This window comes from Dipodomys spectabilis, unplaced genomic scaffold (assembly GCF_019054845.1).
Source record: "Dipodomys spectabilis isolate Male_0828 unplaced genomic scaffold, ASM1905484v1 ptg000436l, whole genome shotgun sequence".
Taxonomy (NCBI): Eukaryota; Metazoa; Chordata; class Mammalia; order Rodentia; family Heteromyidae; genus Dipodomys; species Dipodomys spectabilis.
Genome location: NW_024871113.1, coordinates 6,627,143 through 6,644,020, shown reverse-complemented (window position 1 = coordinate 6,644,020; position 16,878 = coordinate 6,627,143). Strand labels below are relative to the sequence as shown.

Sequence of the window (16,878 nt, the reverse complement as noted above, 5' to 3'; positions counted from 1 at the left end):
CTCAGATCTCAGCCTTCTGAGTAGCTAGGATTGCAGGCATGAGCCACTGGCATCTGGCTGAAATCACACTATCTTAAGGGAGTGTGTGTGTGTGTGTGTGTGTGTGTGTGTGTGTGTGTGTGTGTTATACTCGTTTTGGTGCTTGAACTCAGAACCAGGGGGCTGTCCCTTGGCTTTTTTGCTCAAGACTGTTGTTCAGTGATTTGAACCAGAGCTCCTCTCATGGATTTTTGGCTTTTTGGAGAGTAGAATGTCACAAGTTTTCCTGCCTGGACTGTCTTAGACTGTCTTTGAACCATGATCCTCAGATTTCAGCCTTCTCTGTAGCTAGGATTACAAGTATGAGCTACCACTGCCTGGCAAGGATGTTTTTGTATAATTAAATTTATGTATGTATGTATGTATGTAAGTATGTATGTATGTATGTATGTATTGCCATACTGGGACTTGAACTCAGAGCCTCCAACTTCCACTGAGATTATTAAGTTCAATACTGGCACTTTGACATTTTGACACTTGAGCCACACCTCTGCTTCTAGCTTTTTGCTACTTAATTGAGATGAAGTCATTCACACTTTTCTGCCTGAGTTAGTTTTGAACTCTGATAGTTTTCAGCTTCCTAACTAGCTCAGATTACAGGAGTAAGCTACGAGTGCCTGGAATGAGCTTTTTAAAATAGCTGCCCATGGTTCCATTTTTGATGGAGTTACACTGCATCAAATAGTTTATTGTTAAACTATTCCGTTATTATTAATTCACATTTCCCCAATTTTTGTTATTCTAAATATTGCTATAAACATCAATTAACACACAGTTTTATTCTGTACTTCTTGTCCTATATTTATTTGAATATATGGATTCAGTTTTATTGAAAACATTTAAAAAAATTTTTTTTTATTGTGAGAATACCATACAGAGGAGTTACAATTACATGGGCAAGATAACGAGTGCATTTCTTATTTGTTCATCGTGGGGCCTGAACTCTGGGCCTAGGCACTGTCCCTGTGTTTCTTTTGCTCAAGGCTAGTGCTCTACCACTTCAGCCACAGCACCACTTCTGGCTTTTTCTGTTTATGTGGTGCTGAGGAATTGAACCCAGAGCCTCATGCATGCAAGGCAGGCCCTCTACCACTGATCCACCTTCCCAGCCCCTGAAAAGATTACTTTTTAAAATTTATTTTTGTCTTTTTCTTCCTTTAGCAGTACTGGAGTTTAACGCAAGCATCATCCTTGCTCTTTGATGAGACTCCATGGAGCCACATCTCCAGCCCTAATTTTCACTGGTTGCTTTTAGGAACAGGGTCTCACTTCCTGCATGAGCTGTCATCTGAGCCAACACCTGTTATAGGTGGGATCACAGGTGCACACCACCATGTTCAGCTTCTCTTCCCTGGAGATAGAGTCTTGAGAACTTTTTTTTGTCATGCCTGACCTGGAACCACATTCTCTAAATCTCAACATCTCATGTAGCTTACTTAGTATGACAGGCACACATCATTGTTCTGAGCCATGTTGGCTGAAAAAGAGTCTTGCTAACTTTTCTGCTGGAATGGCTTTGAACTTCAATCCTCCTATTCTCAACCTCCCCAGTTGGAATTATAGGTGTGAGCCACAGGCAACATTGTTTTACTTTTATCTCTGCTTTGTTTCCCTATCTTTAATTCACATTCAAAATTAGGAGAAAAGATAATTTTCAAATATCTTTGAACAGTCTATTAAAACTCTCCCGCCTCTGTTGAAATAATTGTCTTACTTCAGTGCTTCTCCTTTAGTCTCCTGATATTTTAATTCATTCCCCTATGTATGAACATATAAATTGCTTCCTGGTTTCAAACAAAGCTGTGATGACTAACATTACACATAATTCTGTGTGTATAAATAAAAGAATATGGACCTCAAATTAGTTTCAGGGACACAAGACATGTAAGTTTCTGTGTCTAGTGCATTCAGTTAAGGCAGCAGACATGGCTGTGCCTCACACTCATGTAGGCACAACCCAAGACTAATGGGTTCTTTGTTCTTCCAGTTTTTAGTACAGGAATTTTAGGTCATTTTCTTATACATTGATCATTCCATCTTCTTGTTTGGAGTTTGCCCTTTAGGTTTGTTTTGTTTTTTTTTTTTTTTTTGCTGTTTTCTGGACAATACTCTTATGACAATTATATGGCTTAACAAAATACTCTACCAGTGCCTCTCATGTCTTTTAATCCTGTTTATTAAAGCTTATTTTCAAGCCGGGAATCGGTGGCTCACACCTGTAATCCTAGCTACTCAGGAGGCTGAGATCTGAGGATTGTGGTTCAAAGCCAGGTGGGGCAGAAAAGTCTGTGAGAATCTTATCTCCAATTAACCACCAGAAAACCAGTGATCTCCAATAAACCACCAGAAAACCAGAAGTGGTGCTGTGGCTCAAGCGGTAGAGTGCTGGCCTTGAGCTGAAGAGTGCAGAGACAGCGCCCAAGCCCAGAGTTCAAGCCCTATGGCCAACAAAAACCAAAAACAAAAAACTTATTTTCAAACCATATTATAGACAAATGTATCAGGCTGATCTTGTAGTTTAGATATTTTCTGTCTTAATTAAGAAATTCTCTAATAATGTTATACATTTTTACTTGCATTTCATTCTAGCTGTTATGGGTTATTTTCTATTCTTTTATTTATTAATTCATTCAGTTATGTATTTTAGTACCGGAGTTTGAACTCAGGCAGGACCTTATGGTTGGTAGGCAAATGTTCTAACACTTGAATCACACATACCCACAGCCCTTTATGCTTAATTACTTTTAAATATTGTCTTACATTTGTATCTGGACTAGCTGTGAATCATGGTCTTCCTATCTCTGCCTCTTATGTAGCTGACACTAAATTTTGAACTCATCCAACACTAATTTCATAACTAACTTTCATAGCCATTTTCCAAACTGAGGAAAATGAAAAGAAGAAAACTTTGGCAAATCATATTGTTTCTTCCATTATGAGTCTCTAGTTAAACCATGCAAATGTCTTTAATTTTTATATATATAAAGATATACACATCCACCATGAATTATTGTATTGGAAATTGATATGGTTCTCATTTTTCACAACACCTATCAGAGATAATCCACATGTATTCTTCACAAAATAATTATTTTTTAGTTGGATTGAGCATAGTTTCACTATCCATGTATTTTAATCCTTAGTCAATGCAAGTTGGTCCATGAAGAGAGAAGGAATACATCATCATTTTTTAAATTAATGGTTAGTTCTTATTATAAAGGGGATGTATAGAGCAGTTACCATCTCATGAGTATGGTAATGAGTACATGTCTTATGGGACAATGCCACCCCTTCCTTAGCTCTTTCCCAGTTTTTCCCTTCAGACCCACCCACTAGTTGTGTAGTTTATTTTCAACATAGTGTCTACTGTGTACTACTGCTGCATACATTGTCATTTTTAAAAGTTAACTGAGGATTGTTTTACTTTCAGCAAGTCACAGAAGCTGTGAGTCCTACAGTGTTACCCCCTTCAGCTTTACCACTGGACCTGCTTAATAATGCGGTTACTGCCTTTAGTACCTTGGAAGATCTTATTCGCTATCTTGAACCAGACAGATGGCAGCTGGACTTAGAAGATCTGTATAGGCCAACGTGGCAGCTTCTTGGCAAGGCTTTTGTTTTCGGAAGAAAATCCAGAGGTAAGCTCCTTCTTCAGAGTAGAGCCTCATTTAATTTTCTTAGCAGCCAATTGCAGATTCTTCTGTGGGGAAAGTTTAATATTCTTCAGGGGCATATTCCAACAATCCAGTTTCTTATCATTTAAACAGACTTATATAATGAGAATAGAGATCAAAGGTAAATCAAGTTTGGAAAATTAAAAGATGTACTTCTGTTGAAAATTCCTGCCTTTTTTCATTCTTTTATTTTATTTTATTGTAAAGATGCTGTAGAGAGGGGTTACATTTACATGAGTAAGGCAATGAATACATTTCTTGTCTAGCATTGTTATCCCTTCCCTTGTTTTTCTCCCACTATTCCTTTCTGCCCCCCCTCCCTCACTCTTCTCCCATCCTCTGCCTTCCCTCCCAAAGTTGTAAAGTTCATTTCCAATATAGTGTCTTGTGGGTATCATTGTTGCAATTGGTCATCCTGTGTCCTTGTTTCAGTGTTTTATTATTCCCTTTCCCCTCTCCAAATTAGTTAAATGTATATACATGATGCAGGGTACCAAAATCAAGTACAGTGATTATAGAGGATATACCATAGGGGGAGGAATATACAAAGGAAACAAAAAAAAAAAACCTTACATAATACATTAGAACCAAAAATGACAAAGAAAGACATCCTGTGTCCATATCTTGGGGTTCATTTTACTTATCATCCTGTCTTTTCTTATCTTCCCAAATGCCATTTTGATGATATTCTTCATTGTCTTTCAAAAACCCATTCCAACTAACTTTGGATATGTGTGTGTGTGTGTGTGTGTGTGTGTGTGTGTGTGTGTGTGTGTGTGTGTGTGTGTCTATTCTTGGGGCTTCAATTCCTGGACTAGCTCAAGGCTAGTGCTCTACTACTTGAGCTACAGCTCCAGTTCCAGCTTTTGGGGATAGTTTATTGGAGATAAGAGTATCATGGACTTTCCTGCATGGGCTGGCTTGGAATCATGATCCTCATATCTCAGCCTCCTGAACAGCTAGGATTACAGGCATGGGCCACCAGTACATGGCCTTACTTTGAAGTTTTTAAACTTAAAGACTCAAGCGAAATGGTCAGAGATGCAACACTCAGGCTCAGGCTAGAAAATGGGGGTACTATATCTGTAAAACTAAAGATGAAAGATGACCCTGTCTCCCCTAGCTCAAGGCCATATCTGTTTATATTTCATAAGCCTAGAACATCTAAATAGTATGGAAAATAACCATGTACCAAAATAAAAGAGTTAGAAGTTTCCAAGGCAGAATTCATAGCAAGGAAACAATGACCTAAAGGAAAAGTTACCAGGAGAATTGTGTTTGAGTAACTTTGTATTTGAAATGATCACTTTTGACGAAATGGATAAATCTCCTTATAAAAGTGAAATGATAAATTTAATTCCACATCATTAAAAAATTGAAAAAAAATGTCAACAGATTTTTCTGAAAGGATTCTAGTGACAGTACAGTTGGGACATGTTCAAATCAGACATAAAAATGTAATAGAAATAACTGTATAATTGTAATTATAATACACTTACAAGGATCTGTTTTGGTCTATCAGCAACACTGAAATCTACCCAAGGATCACTTTTAAAATAAAATGACAGTCTGGAGAATTTATAGAAGGAACAATGCACAGTTAATTTGAGCCATTCCCACGGCAGATTGCACCAGACTTGTTCTAAGTTGTCAGAAAGAAATCTGATCCCTGCTCTTCCCAGAACTGATTTGCAGCCCTCTTGGATCCTGAGATTTAGTCTCAGCAGGTCATGTTCAGACTTGCCCAGCTATGGTATTTTGCTAGTGGTTTCCTTTTGGCAATATATGAAGTCAGTGTTCAAGGGCATGGGCAGCCGAATCCCATCCAGATGCTAAACACTGTTACATATTTATAAGATTTCTTCTTGATGAATACTTGATGGATAACTTACCAACAACACTTCTCTTCCCTTCCTCCCACTTGGGAACAGGAAGATGCACGTCTGCCAGAGTAGCTGAAATGGTGTGAATAAGACCCTTGTTAGCAAATGTGAAGTAGATTATCGTGTGGATCTGTAAGAAGCAGGGCAGTGAAATGAATTCTAAGCTCGTCTAATTTTTTGACATCTGATTTCTGGATCACAGCCTAAAAATCCTCCCTTCCAGCCATTCCTTTATACCTACAGCTCCAAGTTTTGGCCAGAGGCAAGCATGTATTTAAAAGCTTCCAACACTGAACCAACCATATCTTTCAAGTTTTCATTGAACACCTTCAAAATTGAAACTTTTTGCAGTTTGCCAGAACTATTAACTTTTAAATCATACAGTAAGTGTGAGAAAAGCAGTGTATATTTTTGGAACTTTACATAAACCAAAATGCAGGTGTGGGATAACAGCAATACAGACGAAACGGACCGCCTGCTTAAGATACTTTCTACAAAGGAACAGTAGAAAAACTTTTAAAAGCTTCTAATTAGACATCAAAATAGATTTTCCCCAGAATAAACATATCACAGCATTACCACATTCATCTTGGAAAGACCACCCTGAGATTCCATTATGGTAACACAATATCCTTGGATTGCATATTTTAAAAGAAGGAACTAACAAAGCCAAGTGCGGCTATATTTTTCTTTGACAGTATTATCCTTCCGCTAAAACTTACACTGGTGATGGCATTTGCTTTGAAATCATGATTTTGCTTTGTGATAATGTTTAAAATCTTTGGAAAGACAAACTAATACGTGTATTATCTCAGGAAGTAGTTATGAAAAGCAGGATCTAAAAGCTGAGTATTTTTTATTATTTGCTAGAAGCAAACTGCCTTGAGATTACTAGAGTTGCACTATCAAATTTTTTCTTTGAGGGAGGATGTTTCTACTTTCTGTTCCTTTCCTTTCTTTCCTTATCTTCTACTTCCCTTTCCTTCCTTTTTGCCTAGATGCTCTTCTGAATTTCTGATACAAGATTATTGTTGCGTGATATAAAAGTTTGTTTTTCTTGAGAACTCAGGAGCAGGAAGCATGAATTTCAAGACAATGTGCAAATTTATACTCAATTCTTTCCATCCCAATATGGACTACTGTCCTATATTTCAGCTTCTTTTCTTTTTATTTCTTTTTCTGGTCATCATTTATTGTTACTGCAGAATAGAATAAAATAAGATGCTTAGTTCTAAGTCTAGCTTCACTAGGACTAAAAAAACCAGAAAACAAACAAACAAAAAAAAAAACAAAAAACCCTGTACCTTGTGTGTCAAATGTGATGAATGAGTGGAAATTAAGTTGAAAGTGTGTTTAAATGTTCACATTGTAGCAGGTATCATGACTCAGTTCATTTGGGAAATATATCTAGCTTTTTATTGTGGTTAAGTAAACATTTAAGAACATATGCTCTCTGATTTTCTAGTTTCACCAAATACCATGTTTAAAACTATAATTTAGAGTACCTCAGTATCTTTTGAAAGCTTTAAGCTTCATTCACCTTCTGAAAAGGGATAAATTTTTTTATCTTAATGTCCACTAACAATTGTAGCTTTTGTATTGTGTATTCTTTCTCTCATCTCACCTAGATATTACCTTCTAGAGAAAAGATCTGCATAAGATCATGTATAGTTTTAATAATAAAATAGAAATTTGCATATCCATGGTTAATTCTGCAAAATGGAAAATATGTGATGTCATTTAAGATAATCATCTCATTCATTTCACTTAGAGATTTTTTTTCAGTGTATTTGAGAGAAAAAAAGGTATTTGCTTTTAAATTTTTAATAGTTTTGTATTCACTAGACACGGATGGCTCATGTCTGTAATCCTGGCTGCTCAGGAGGCTGAGACCTAAGGATCACAGTTTAAAGCCAGCCTGAGTAGGAAAGTCTGTGAGACTCTTTATCTTCAAGCAACCACTAGAAAATCAAAAGCTGAGCAGTGACTCGAAATGGTAGATAGCTAGCTTTGAGCAAAAGAGCAGAGAGTATGCCCAGGCCCTGAGTTCAAGCCCCACAAATGACAAAAAAATAAAGTTTGCAGTCAAAAGATTGCTTACAAAATCATGACTCAAAGAAAACTGTGATTTAGTCTATCAAATTGGAAAAATTAATTTTCAGCTTAAAATTGTTGAAATGGACCCATGATGTACCAAGTAAAGCTCCCATCCCTGCATTAACCTAGGTTTTAACCAGCCACTCATGTTTAGAAAGAATCATTACATATGCACATTTTTGTAATATAGTTCTCAGGTACACTAAAACTGTCTTCCTTTGACAATTTGGGAGACAGCTCTAATAAATTTAAAACAACAATTATTTGATTCTTAATTACTTTTATTTTTTAAGATTAAAAACAAACAGTAGCAGTTGATTTTTACATCTGTATTTTTAAAATGACAATGCTTAACCTAGAAAATACTTTCATACAAGTTTATCATGTTTCCAGAGCTATTAAAGATATTTAACTAGATGCATTATATTTTATATAGCATTCCTAAGTTTTTTAAAAAAAACTAAAACAGAAAGAACTGTGTCTGAATAGATGATTTAAAAAATGTTACTTTGCTATGATTTTCCTGAAGCTTTATTATTTTGATTTAATAGCAATGTTTCTTTAAGGATTCACTACACCTATCTAATAAAAGGCTATTTTGTTTGATCTTTACAAGTAGATAATCTTAAAAAGAAAAAAGATGCAACATAGTTAACCAAGTTGGTACAAGAGTAGAGACAATGGTTATAACAAAACTAGACTTCTTTCTTTAGCATGCGGAAGATAAAAATCGGAAGGAAACTAGTAAATTTCAAAGACCATATCCTAACACATTTGTTCTTTCTAGCAACTTCTGCTTTTCTAAAATACAGCATTTTATAATCAGCTCTCTTCAGAAAGATACCTCCTCCATTCTCTTTTTGTATGTGATGAGCTTCTTGGCTATATAGTTTATAGAAAATTCTAGTGACAAGATTAAAAATTGCTCGTCTTTGTCTGAGGCTCTAATCCTTTTAAAAAGTGCATTTGTTATTTATTCAAAGCATTCAGTTTAACATTCTAGACTTCATTCCAAAGCTCTCCTTGTCTGCTTTTTTACTAAGGTTCAAAGGTGTAGCCCTCACCCTCTCTGTCAAGTTTCCTATTTATAACTCTCAACTGTTTAGTTGGCTCTGATCTTAATATTGCACAATGGCATCCCTTTGTTCATCCCTAAGTCATAATGAAGCTTTGTTTTCTAGGAAAAAGAAAGTCCAGTTGGTGAGTGTAGAGCCCTATAATGTCACTCAACTAACAAGGGATATTGTTAGAGTTATTGCTTTCTCTATGAAAGAGTTTTATGAAATAAATGCACATTCAGACATAAACATCTACAGTTTCTTTGCTTTTTTTCTGTCTTAGTTGTGGATCTGAACCTCCTGAAAGAGGAGGTAAGATTATACAGCTGCACACCTCGGAACTTCTCAGTGTCCATACGGGAAGAGCTAAAGAGAACCGACACCATTTTCTGGCCAGGTTGTCTCCTGGTGAAACGTTGTGGAGGAAACTGTGCCTGCTGTCTCCACAACTGCAATGAATGTCAGTGTGTCCCCAGCAAAGTCACCAAGAAATATCACGAGGTGGGTACATGACTGTGTTCGTGGCTTCATTTATTATGTGTGACTTCGGATGGAACAGTGAATCTAAAATTGATTTGTGTTTGGAAAAGAGAAGTAGCATATTCTTTAGAGAGAGAGAAACAAGGGTTATGACATTACCAAGGTGTTTTCAAGTTTAGAACTTCTCTTTGTGAAGACTGTGACTGGCAGGGGTATACTTGGATTCTATAAAATAGGCTAATACCTCAGCTTTTCCTGGCTTTCTTGTTCCATGAGAGTTACTAAATCACAATCTTTTTGGAAAACAGATCAAAATCAGCCACTGGTTGTTAACTATTACAGACAATGTACTGTCGTGTAATACTCCTAAATGTCCTCAGGAAAATGAATTTCTGCCCCAGTTTGAAGTTACAGACTTGGTGTCTCCCAGCTCCTGCTGGCCAGCCTCACTGTTGTACCATCCAGTGGGAACTCAATAAAGAAAAAAAAAATAGGTGAATGGCAGTGACTCATACATATAATCTAGCTATTCAGGAGCCTGAGTTCTGTTTGATCATTTTTCAAATGGTCCATCTCCAATGAACCAACAAAAAAGCAGGGCTGGGAGCATAGGTCAAGTGGTAAAGTACAATTTGAACAAGCACCAGGCCCTGAGGTAAAATACTAGCAAGAAAAACAATTTAGGTTGTTAGCTCTTAGAGAGTATTAAAATTGAAGTGCCTCAGATGCTGGGCTGGTATTAGAGTCGCCTGGTGTAACCTAAGAGATGTGATAAGGATATGAACTTATCTGTGATTGTGATGTTTTCACACCTAAAGTTGTTCAACCTTGAATTTGCTGAAGTAGGTGGACTTGAGAACCTGAGTTAGGGTTTAGGTCTAGCACTTTATGACCACCATTCTTAGACCTAGAAACCCAGACTTGACACTATGTTTGTTTTTTTTAATTACAAGCTTATCATATGCTGAGAATGCATCATGCTGTGGTTCCAGGTCAAGCCCCAGGTCAACAATAATTCCCTCCATCCTATTCTTCTACAGTTCTTTATTAAATAATATTAGTTTTAGGTAAAACTTTGGCTCCAAGTATATAATACCTATTTTTAAGCCTCAGAAAAATTCTTTAGTTTAAAACCATCAGCAAAACTTTCAGACTCAGTAGCTGTCTTCCAAAAAAGCATTGATCACCAAACTTTGCATAGGATGATTATAGCCATATTTTACCTACAGGTAATATGACTATAGTTGTTCTTCTAAATGTATGATAATTAAATGACATTCATATTGTTGATATATTCATATGGTTAATTCTCTCTCTCTCTCTCTTTCTTTCTTTTCTTTCTTTTCAGTCATAGAGATTTAATTGAGATTTTTCTTCAAGGCTAGTTCTCTACAACTTTGAGCCACAGCACCACTTCCAGTTTTCTGGTGGTTCATTGGAGATAAAAGTCTCATGGACTTTACGGCTCAAGCTAGCTGAGAACCATTTTCCTCAGATCTCAGCCTCCTGAGTAGCTAGGATTACCCACATGATTGACTGGCTCCTGGCTCTTCTTTTTTTAAAATAGTTTTACTCTGCTAACCTTAGATCCATTGGGGAAAGTTTGTACCAGAATTTGGAAAGGAATCCCATTCCCAATCACTGACCTGAACAAGTTCAGGTTTGCATGTGCTGAGTCTCTGTGCTTGGTGACTCTTAGTTTGTTGCTCTTTCACACTCTCAAGCACGGATTTCCTTGGGACATGCTTCTTCAAACTATTTTTATTTACTGATTGATTGATCCTTTCATGGTGTTAGTTGACTTAATTATTACTGTTATCGAGTGCCTAACATGCTTAAAAGAAAGAAAGATTTATTTTGCTCTTGGTGTCAGTAGTATGGCAGAGCACAGCAGCATATTATGGTACCCAAGAAGCAGAGATGTGAATAGAGAAAGGAGCTAGGGAAAGATAGTATCAAGGATCTGCCCCAGTGATTTTCTGCTTCCAGTGAGACCCTGGACCCTTAAGTTTACGTTTTCTCCCCAAATAGCATTTCCATCTGGGGACCAAACTTTGAACACATGAGCCTATGGAGACATTTTATGTTCAAATAATAGCATCCTACCACTGGCCTGCAAATGCTCCTGGTTATTTTATAATGCAAAATCCACTTACTCCATTTCAAATGGTGTCTAAGGCTAGATAGTTCTTACTTTATTGAAAATTTCAAGTTTAAAGTCTCCTCTGAGATGCAAGGGAAACTTAGCTGAGAGCCCTTGTAAAATAAAAATAAAGATATACACTTCAAATCTAAAATGGTACAGAGTAAATAAACATTCCTATCCTAAAAGGTAGGAATAAGAAAATAGCAAACATCAAACCAAAGTCATATTGAAACCCTAGATGGCAACCTGGAAACCAGTAGCTTTTTATGTCCCAAATCAGGGATACATAATGGTGGAATGTGGACTCCTAAAGTTTCAGGAAGTCCTGTGCCTAAAGCTTGTCATTTGTGGCACATAGAGCTTCTCCTTTGCTCTGGCTTTGCATCATACGTGAGTGAAGCTTTCCTCCAGAGGTATTTCATTTCTCGGCACCTCATTTCTTTGGATCCATTGCATCTTTAGCTTCACTCTGTAAGCCTGCTCAAAGACTGCTTTCAAGAAACTGGACCTTCATATGCTCTTCATTTTAAATATCAGTAGCAGTCTCTAAGGCCCTGTAACTCTAGAAATTATGTATGCTTGCAAACCCAACATCATGTGTATGATGCCACAATCTACTGACAACTTGAGCTATTGCCAGGCTTCCTCAGAACACAGTCGTATTGACCTCTGAGTGCCTGGATGACTGAACTTGAAGAAATATATCCCCAGAAAGCTCTGTGTGAGCGAGCACCTAGTTACTCTCTTCTTAAATCCAAATCTCAAAATAAGTAAAACATGTACACCATTCAGGTTGGTATGAATAGAGTATGGCCAATTCCAGAGATATCTCCAAATCATTATTCCTATTATTCTGATGCAAAGTACTTGACTCTTCTCTAATGTCTCTCTCTCTCTTTTTTTTTCTGGTCCGGTTGAGGGGCCTGAACTCTGCAAAGTACTTGACTCTTCTCTAATGTCTCTCTCCCTCTTTTTTTTTTTCTGGTCTGGTTGAGGGGCCTGAACTCTGGGCCTAGGTGCTGTCCCTCAGCTCTTCAGCTCAAGGCTAGCACTCTACCACTTGAGCCACAGCGCCACTTCTGGTTTTTTGTTTTGTTTTGTTTTGTTTTTTTTGCTTATGTAGTGCTGAGGAATCGAACCCAGGGCCTCATGCATACAAGGCAAGCGCTCTACCACTGAGCCACCTTCCCAGCCCCCTCTAATGTCTCTTTTATCCTCATAAGCTGCACTTTCCTCAGTCTCAACACTTCATTTCTGGGTATACTCTGAGTTTTTCCAACTTTTCTACTCTATTCTTAATTCAGATTCCTATTATGAACTTGTTATCTTCCAGGTATGGTTTTGAAAGGTTTCCAACACCGTCAAAAAAACACACTATCTGAGGACCATATTCCTAACAATGAGCTTATGGAGAACATTTTGTTTTTAAACTAGAACAAAACCACAACAAAGGACTTGTTCATGATAGACAATCACTTTGCCATTGAATTATATTCTAAGCTTTGTGAGCTGTACCTTGTTTCTTATCTGGTATCATAATCTACCTCCTCCCTCTTTAATATCAGAGACCTCCTAATCATTTTCCAAGTCTATTTTTGTCTTACAAAGTTGAACTTGCACTTTTGCAATGTAAAATGAAACATTAATTATATCTCCCTCCTTTATTTAGAATTTCCCACTCAACTCTTTAAAGGTAATCAAACATTCTGAAATTCTAGTATTTGTATACCTCTGGAAACATTATAGACCAATACAAAAAGCTTTTCTTCAACAGACATATCTGGGCAGAGCATGTGAGGGCAAGCAAGAGGTATCACTTAGGCTGTCAGGATGATGGTCTCTCAAACTTTATCTGTCATTCTATATGTTCTTCTTGTTGAATGAGAAATTTATACAGATGAAGGCAGGTCCTGAAGACAATGGCTGTGCTGCTGATATTGCATTTTATTTTATCCAGCCCCATTCCAGAAACAATTTGGTATGAAGTAATAAGGAATATCACCACTATTAAATTAAATTTAATTCATTTTATGACACTCTCATTCAAAAAACAAGTACTGACGTACAACCATATTCAATATTTACCAGACTGATTTTAACATTAAAGTAATATATCTTAATAATTTTGATTTTAGAATTGTGAGTTATAATAGATGGAAAAGCCTACTTTGAAAGTTTCCTATTTCTGCTAGTTATTGTAAGACTTTGAAGTTTATCTCATTAGGGAACAAAAGTTCTTATTTAAATGAGTACAATATATGATTGGTCATCTTGAATCTTTATAAAATTGTGATCTACCACTTTTGCTTTAATTATTCATATTTGGTCTAGGTAAGAATAACAACTATGTCTCTTAGTCTTTCTAAGTCTTTGTTCACTTGTGTAGAAATTAGAGGTAATAATTGTGCATTTTGATTCTTGTGAGTTAAAGTATATGAAAGCATTACTTTTGTTCCTAGTATCCAGTAAGTATTCAAAAAATGTTAGCTAATTAAGGTCTGATCGAATCACATTCACCAAATGAAGTATGCATTCTCTAGTCTTCTTTTAAATCTTCAAATAAAACCAGTCATAAGATTTGACTTGTGTCTTTGTGGATTAATGAACACTTAGAGCAGTGGTAGCGTTTCAAGGTTGCTGCATGAAGTTATCACAGACACAGCAGATAGAGAAGCTGGATGGTTTTGTGTCCTTTAATGTCCTTTGTTCACAGAGTACAAATAACACAACTTTTGAAGCTTTATAATTTCTATTGTAAGCAATAAAATACACTATACTTGAATAGTGAATGACATCAAATACTTCAGATAATCCTCAATAGAATATACAGCTAAATCCTTCTGTCAACAGTATTAAAAGGAAATATGTTTAGCTTGAGTGTCTGTTTTGCTGTATTTCTTACTAAAAATTCTCAGCAATCTGAACTGTAAGCTACTTCCTTTAATAGAGGCATTATTGTTTTGGTTGCTAGACTTCCTTTAACTCCACACAGTGGGATCCAGCTGCCGAAAGTTAGCTGTGACTGAGGCTGCTGATGTCTATGAAGTACATCTAATCCATCTCATCAAGTTTATAGAGGACTTGAAGTGTAGCCAAGAAAATTAATGAGTGGCATAATTGAGCAAGCTCAGCTGCAGGGGATCATGTTTCCCTCCACACTATTCCTGTATTTAATGTATTGCACCAAGTGTAAATATTTGTTCACTGTGAATAAAGGAATGAGAGGAAGAAGGTAACAAACAGAAAAACAAATTGTGCATCAACAGTTTCAAAATACTTGAGGTAAAAGTTTCTCAAGTATATTTACAGAAGAAAAATAATGACAGTGTGCTTTCAAATTGTTGACTTTGAAGTGCTTTCATAAAACGATGCTAAGACTGTGATTTGGGAAGATGGAGTAATATTTACAAGATGCCTTCACTATTGGAACTTTACAAATCAGATTTCCTTCTTGGGCCTCAAGTTTTTTCTTTGAAATGACACTTAGATATAAAATCAAACATACAGATATAAACAGATTTTTAAGATGGCTTATGCTGTTTTCTTATAGGTCCTTCAGTTGAGACCAAAGACTGGAGTCAGAGGACTGCATAAATCACTCACTGATGTGGCCTTGGAACACCATGAGGAATGTGACTGTGTATGTAGAGGGAACACAGGAGGGTAGTTGTGCCCAATGAGCATCCTAAACCCAGAGCTGTCAGGGGCAGCTTCTGGCTTTGTTAGAGAATTTAGGCATTATCTCCACCCTTAATCTCAGTTGTTGGCTTCAAGGACCTTCCATCTGCTCAAGAGGAGTGGAGTTAGGAGTTGTGAAGAAGAACTTCAGAGAAGAGGCCCAAAGGATTACAGAACAAGTCTGCAAATCATGAGGAAAATTAAAACTAAATGTCTATCGATCACTAGCCACTGACAGAGTTGCTGTGTTCTTTTTTTACTAGCTACATTCTATATTTTATCCTGTTGTGGCTTAGGTTAATGTCAGTAAAAGAAAAACCTGTACAAATGAGCATCTGACTTATTTGCCCTGCTTAACACAAAAACCCAATGTTGTGGGCCTAAAATTATAGGAAATCTAGAATTTTCCCTTTATATTTGCATAAATAAACCAGAATACTCTATGTTCTCTAAACTTAGTTTTGGAAGAGGAACTATGTTGCTACAGTTTAAACTGGTGCCATTGGAAAGACTGGATTTTTCCATACTTCTTATTCAAACATCAACCATTTGGAAAAAAGAGACCTACATTTAGGGTTCAAAGGAGGAGAACCCGAAGAAAAGAAGAGTAGCCTTACCTTCATTTTATTCATAAGTTGGTTCATGTGTTTTAATGTGTACATTTTTATTTTCTTCTTTTGACATTATAACTGTTGGCTTTTCTAATCTTGTGAAATATATCTATTTTTACCAAAGGTATTTAATATTCTTTTTTATGACAATATAGATCAATTATTTTAGCTTTGCAATGTTTATTTTCTAAACAGAATTGTTATAGCCAGAGGGACAAAGGTGATATAAAATATAGTTGCTCTGCCAAAAACATGTATTTTTCCTCTTGTATGGTGCTTGAGCTTAGACTAATCTACATTTTTAAAATATGGAAGTGGGAAATCAAAAGAACTGGTAAATCACAAAGATTTTTGGGAAACGATTAAATTATCCTTTCTTCCATCTCTGCCATCAAGATGCAAATAAACAGCAATTAATGAAAAGTAGACATTCAGATTTAGTCATTATTAATGTAACCTGTTCTTGGGGGAAATAGAAACTTAGCTCAGGAGAACTTAAAGCACTTGATAAAATTGACTGGACGACTTCCTAACAAAGCATGTTGTGCTATAGGAACACATCCTATTTATTGAGATGCTAGGGTTTTTCTTACCTTTGAACTCTGTTCCATACACTTGTATAAATACATTATTATTTTTATGTACAGAAGCATATCCTTTAACTAGTTCACTTATTGTACTCTTTGGCAATTGACATGAAAATTAGTAAAATACTTTGCTTGTAAAATGCATAATATTGTGCCTAGGTTGTGTGGTGATTCTTTGAATTAAAAATGTATTGAATAATTGAATAAAAGAATGTGGCTATTTTGGGGAAAAATTGTGTGTGTGTGTGTGTGTGTGCGCGCGCGCGTGCACGCCCGCACATGCACACGCGCGCATTTCATCTCATGTTTAGATCCTGAGAAAATGAAAATGCTGAAATTTTGTGTTACCAAGGTTTTTATTATACAAAACTCAAATTAATTAAAAAGGCCATAGAAAAAGGAACTATTTAGAGTCCAAGCCTGATACATCTTCCTATTATTTTGGAACAGTAATTTTCTTTCCTTCACTGGTCTTAATGATTTCTGATTAATTAAACTGCACCTGTCATAAAGTAACCTGTGACTTTTGTAATAAGTTATTACATGACAACATGAAATTGAGGAAATCTCATCAACTTCTGGCCTTTATTTTTTTTTATTTTCAAGAGCAACCACTAAAAGGATT

The 16,878-nt window shown here is 36.2% G+C and overlaps 1 protein-coding gene across 1 annotated transcript in view; it reads left to right on the top strand.

The window, feature by feature from the left end:
• Positions 1-15,646, top strand: part of Pdgfc (platelet derived growth factor C) — a 197,413-nt gene extending 181,767 nt beyond the window's left edge. Inside the window, exons 4-6 of the mRNA XM_042668451.1 lie at positions 3,470-3,677; positions 9,035-9,252; positions 14,928-15,646. Coding sequence (XP_042524385.1) covers positions 3,470-3,677; positions 9,035-9,252; positions 14,928-15,044 — 543 coding nt within the window. The 3' untranslated portion in view covers positions 15,045-15,646. The remainder of the gene's footprint in view (positions 1-3,469; positions 3,678-9,034; positions 9,253-14,927) is intronic.
• The last annotated feature ends 1,232 nt before the right edge of the window (positions 15,647-16,878 follow it).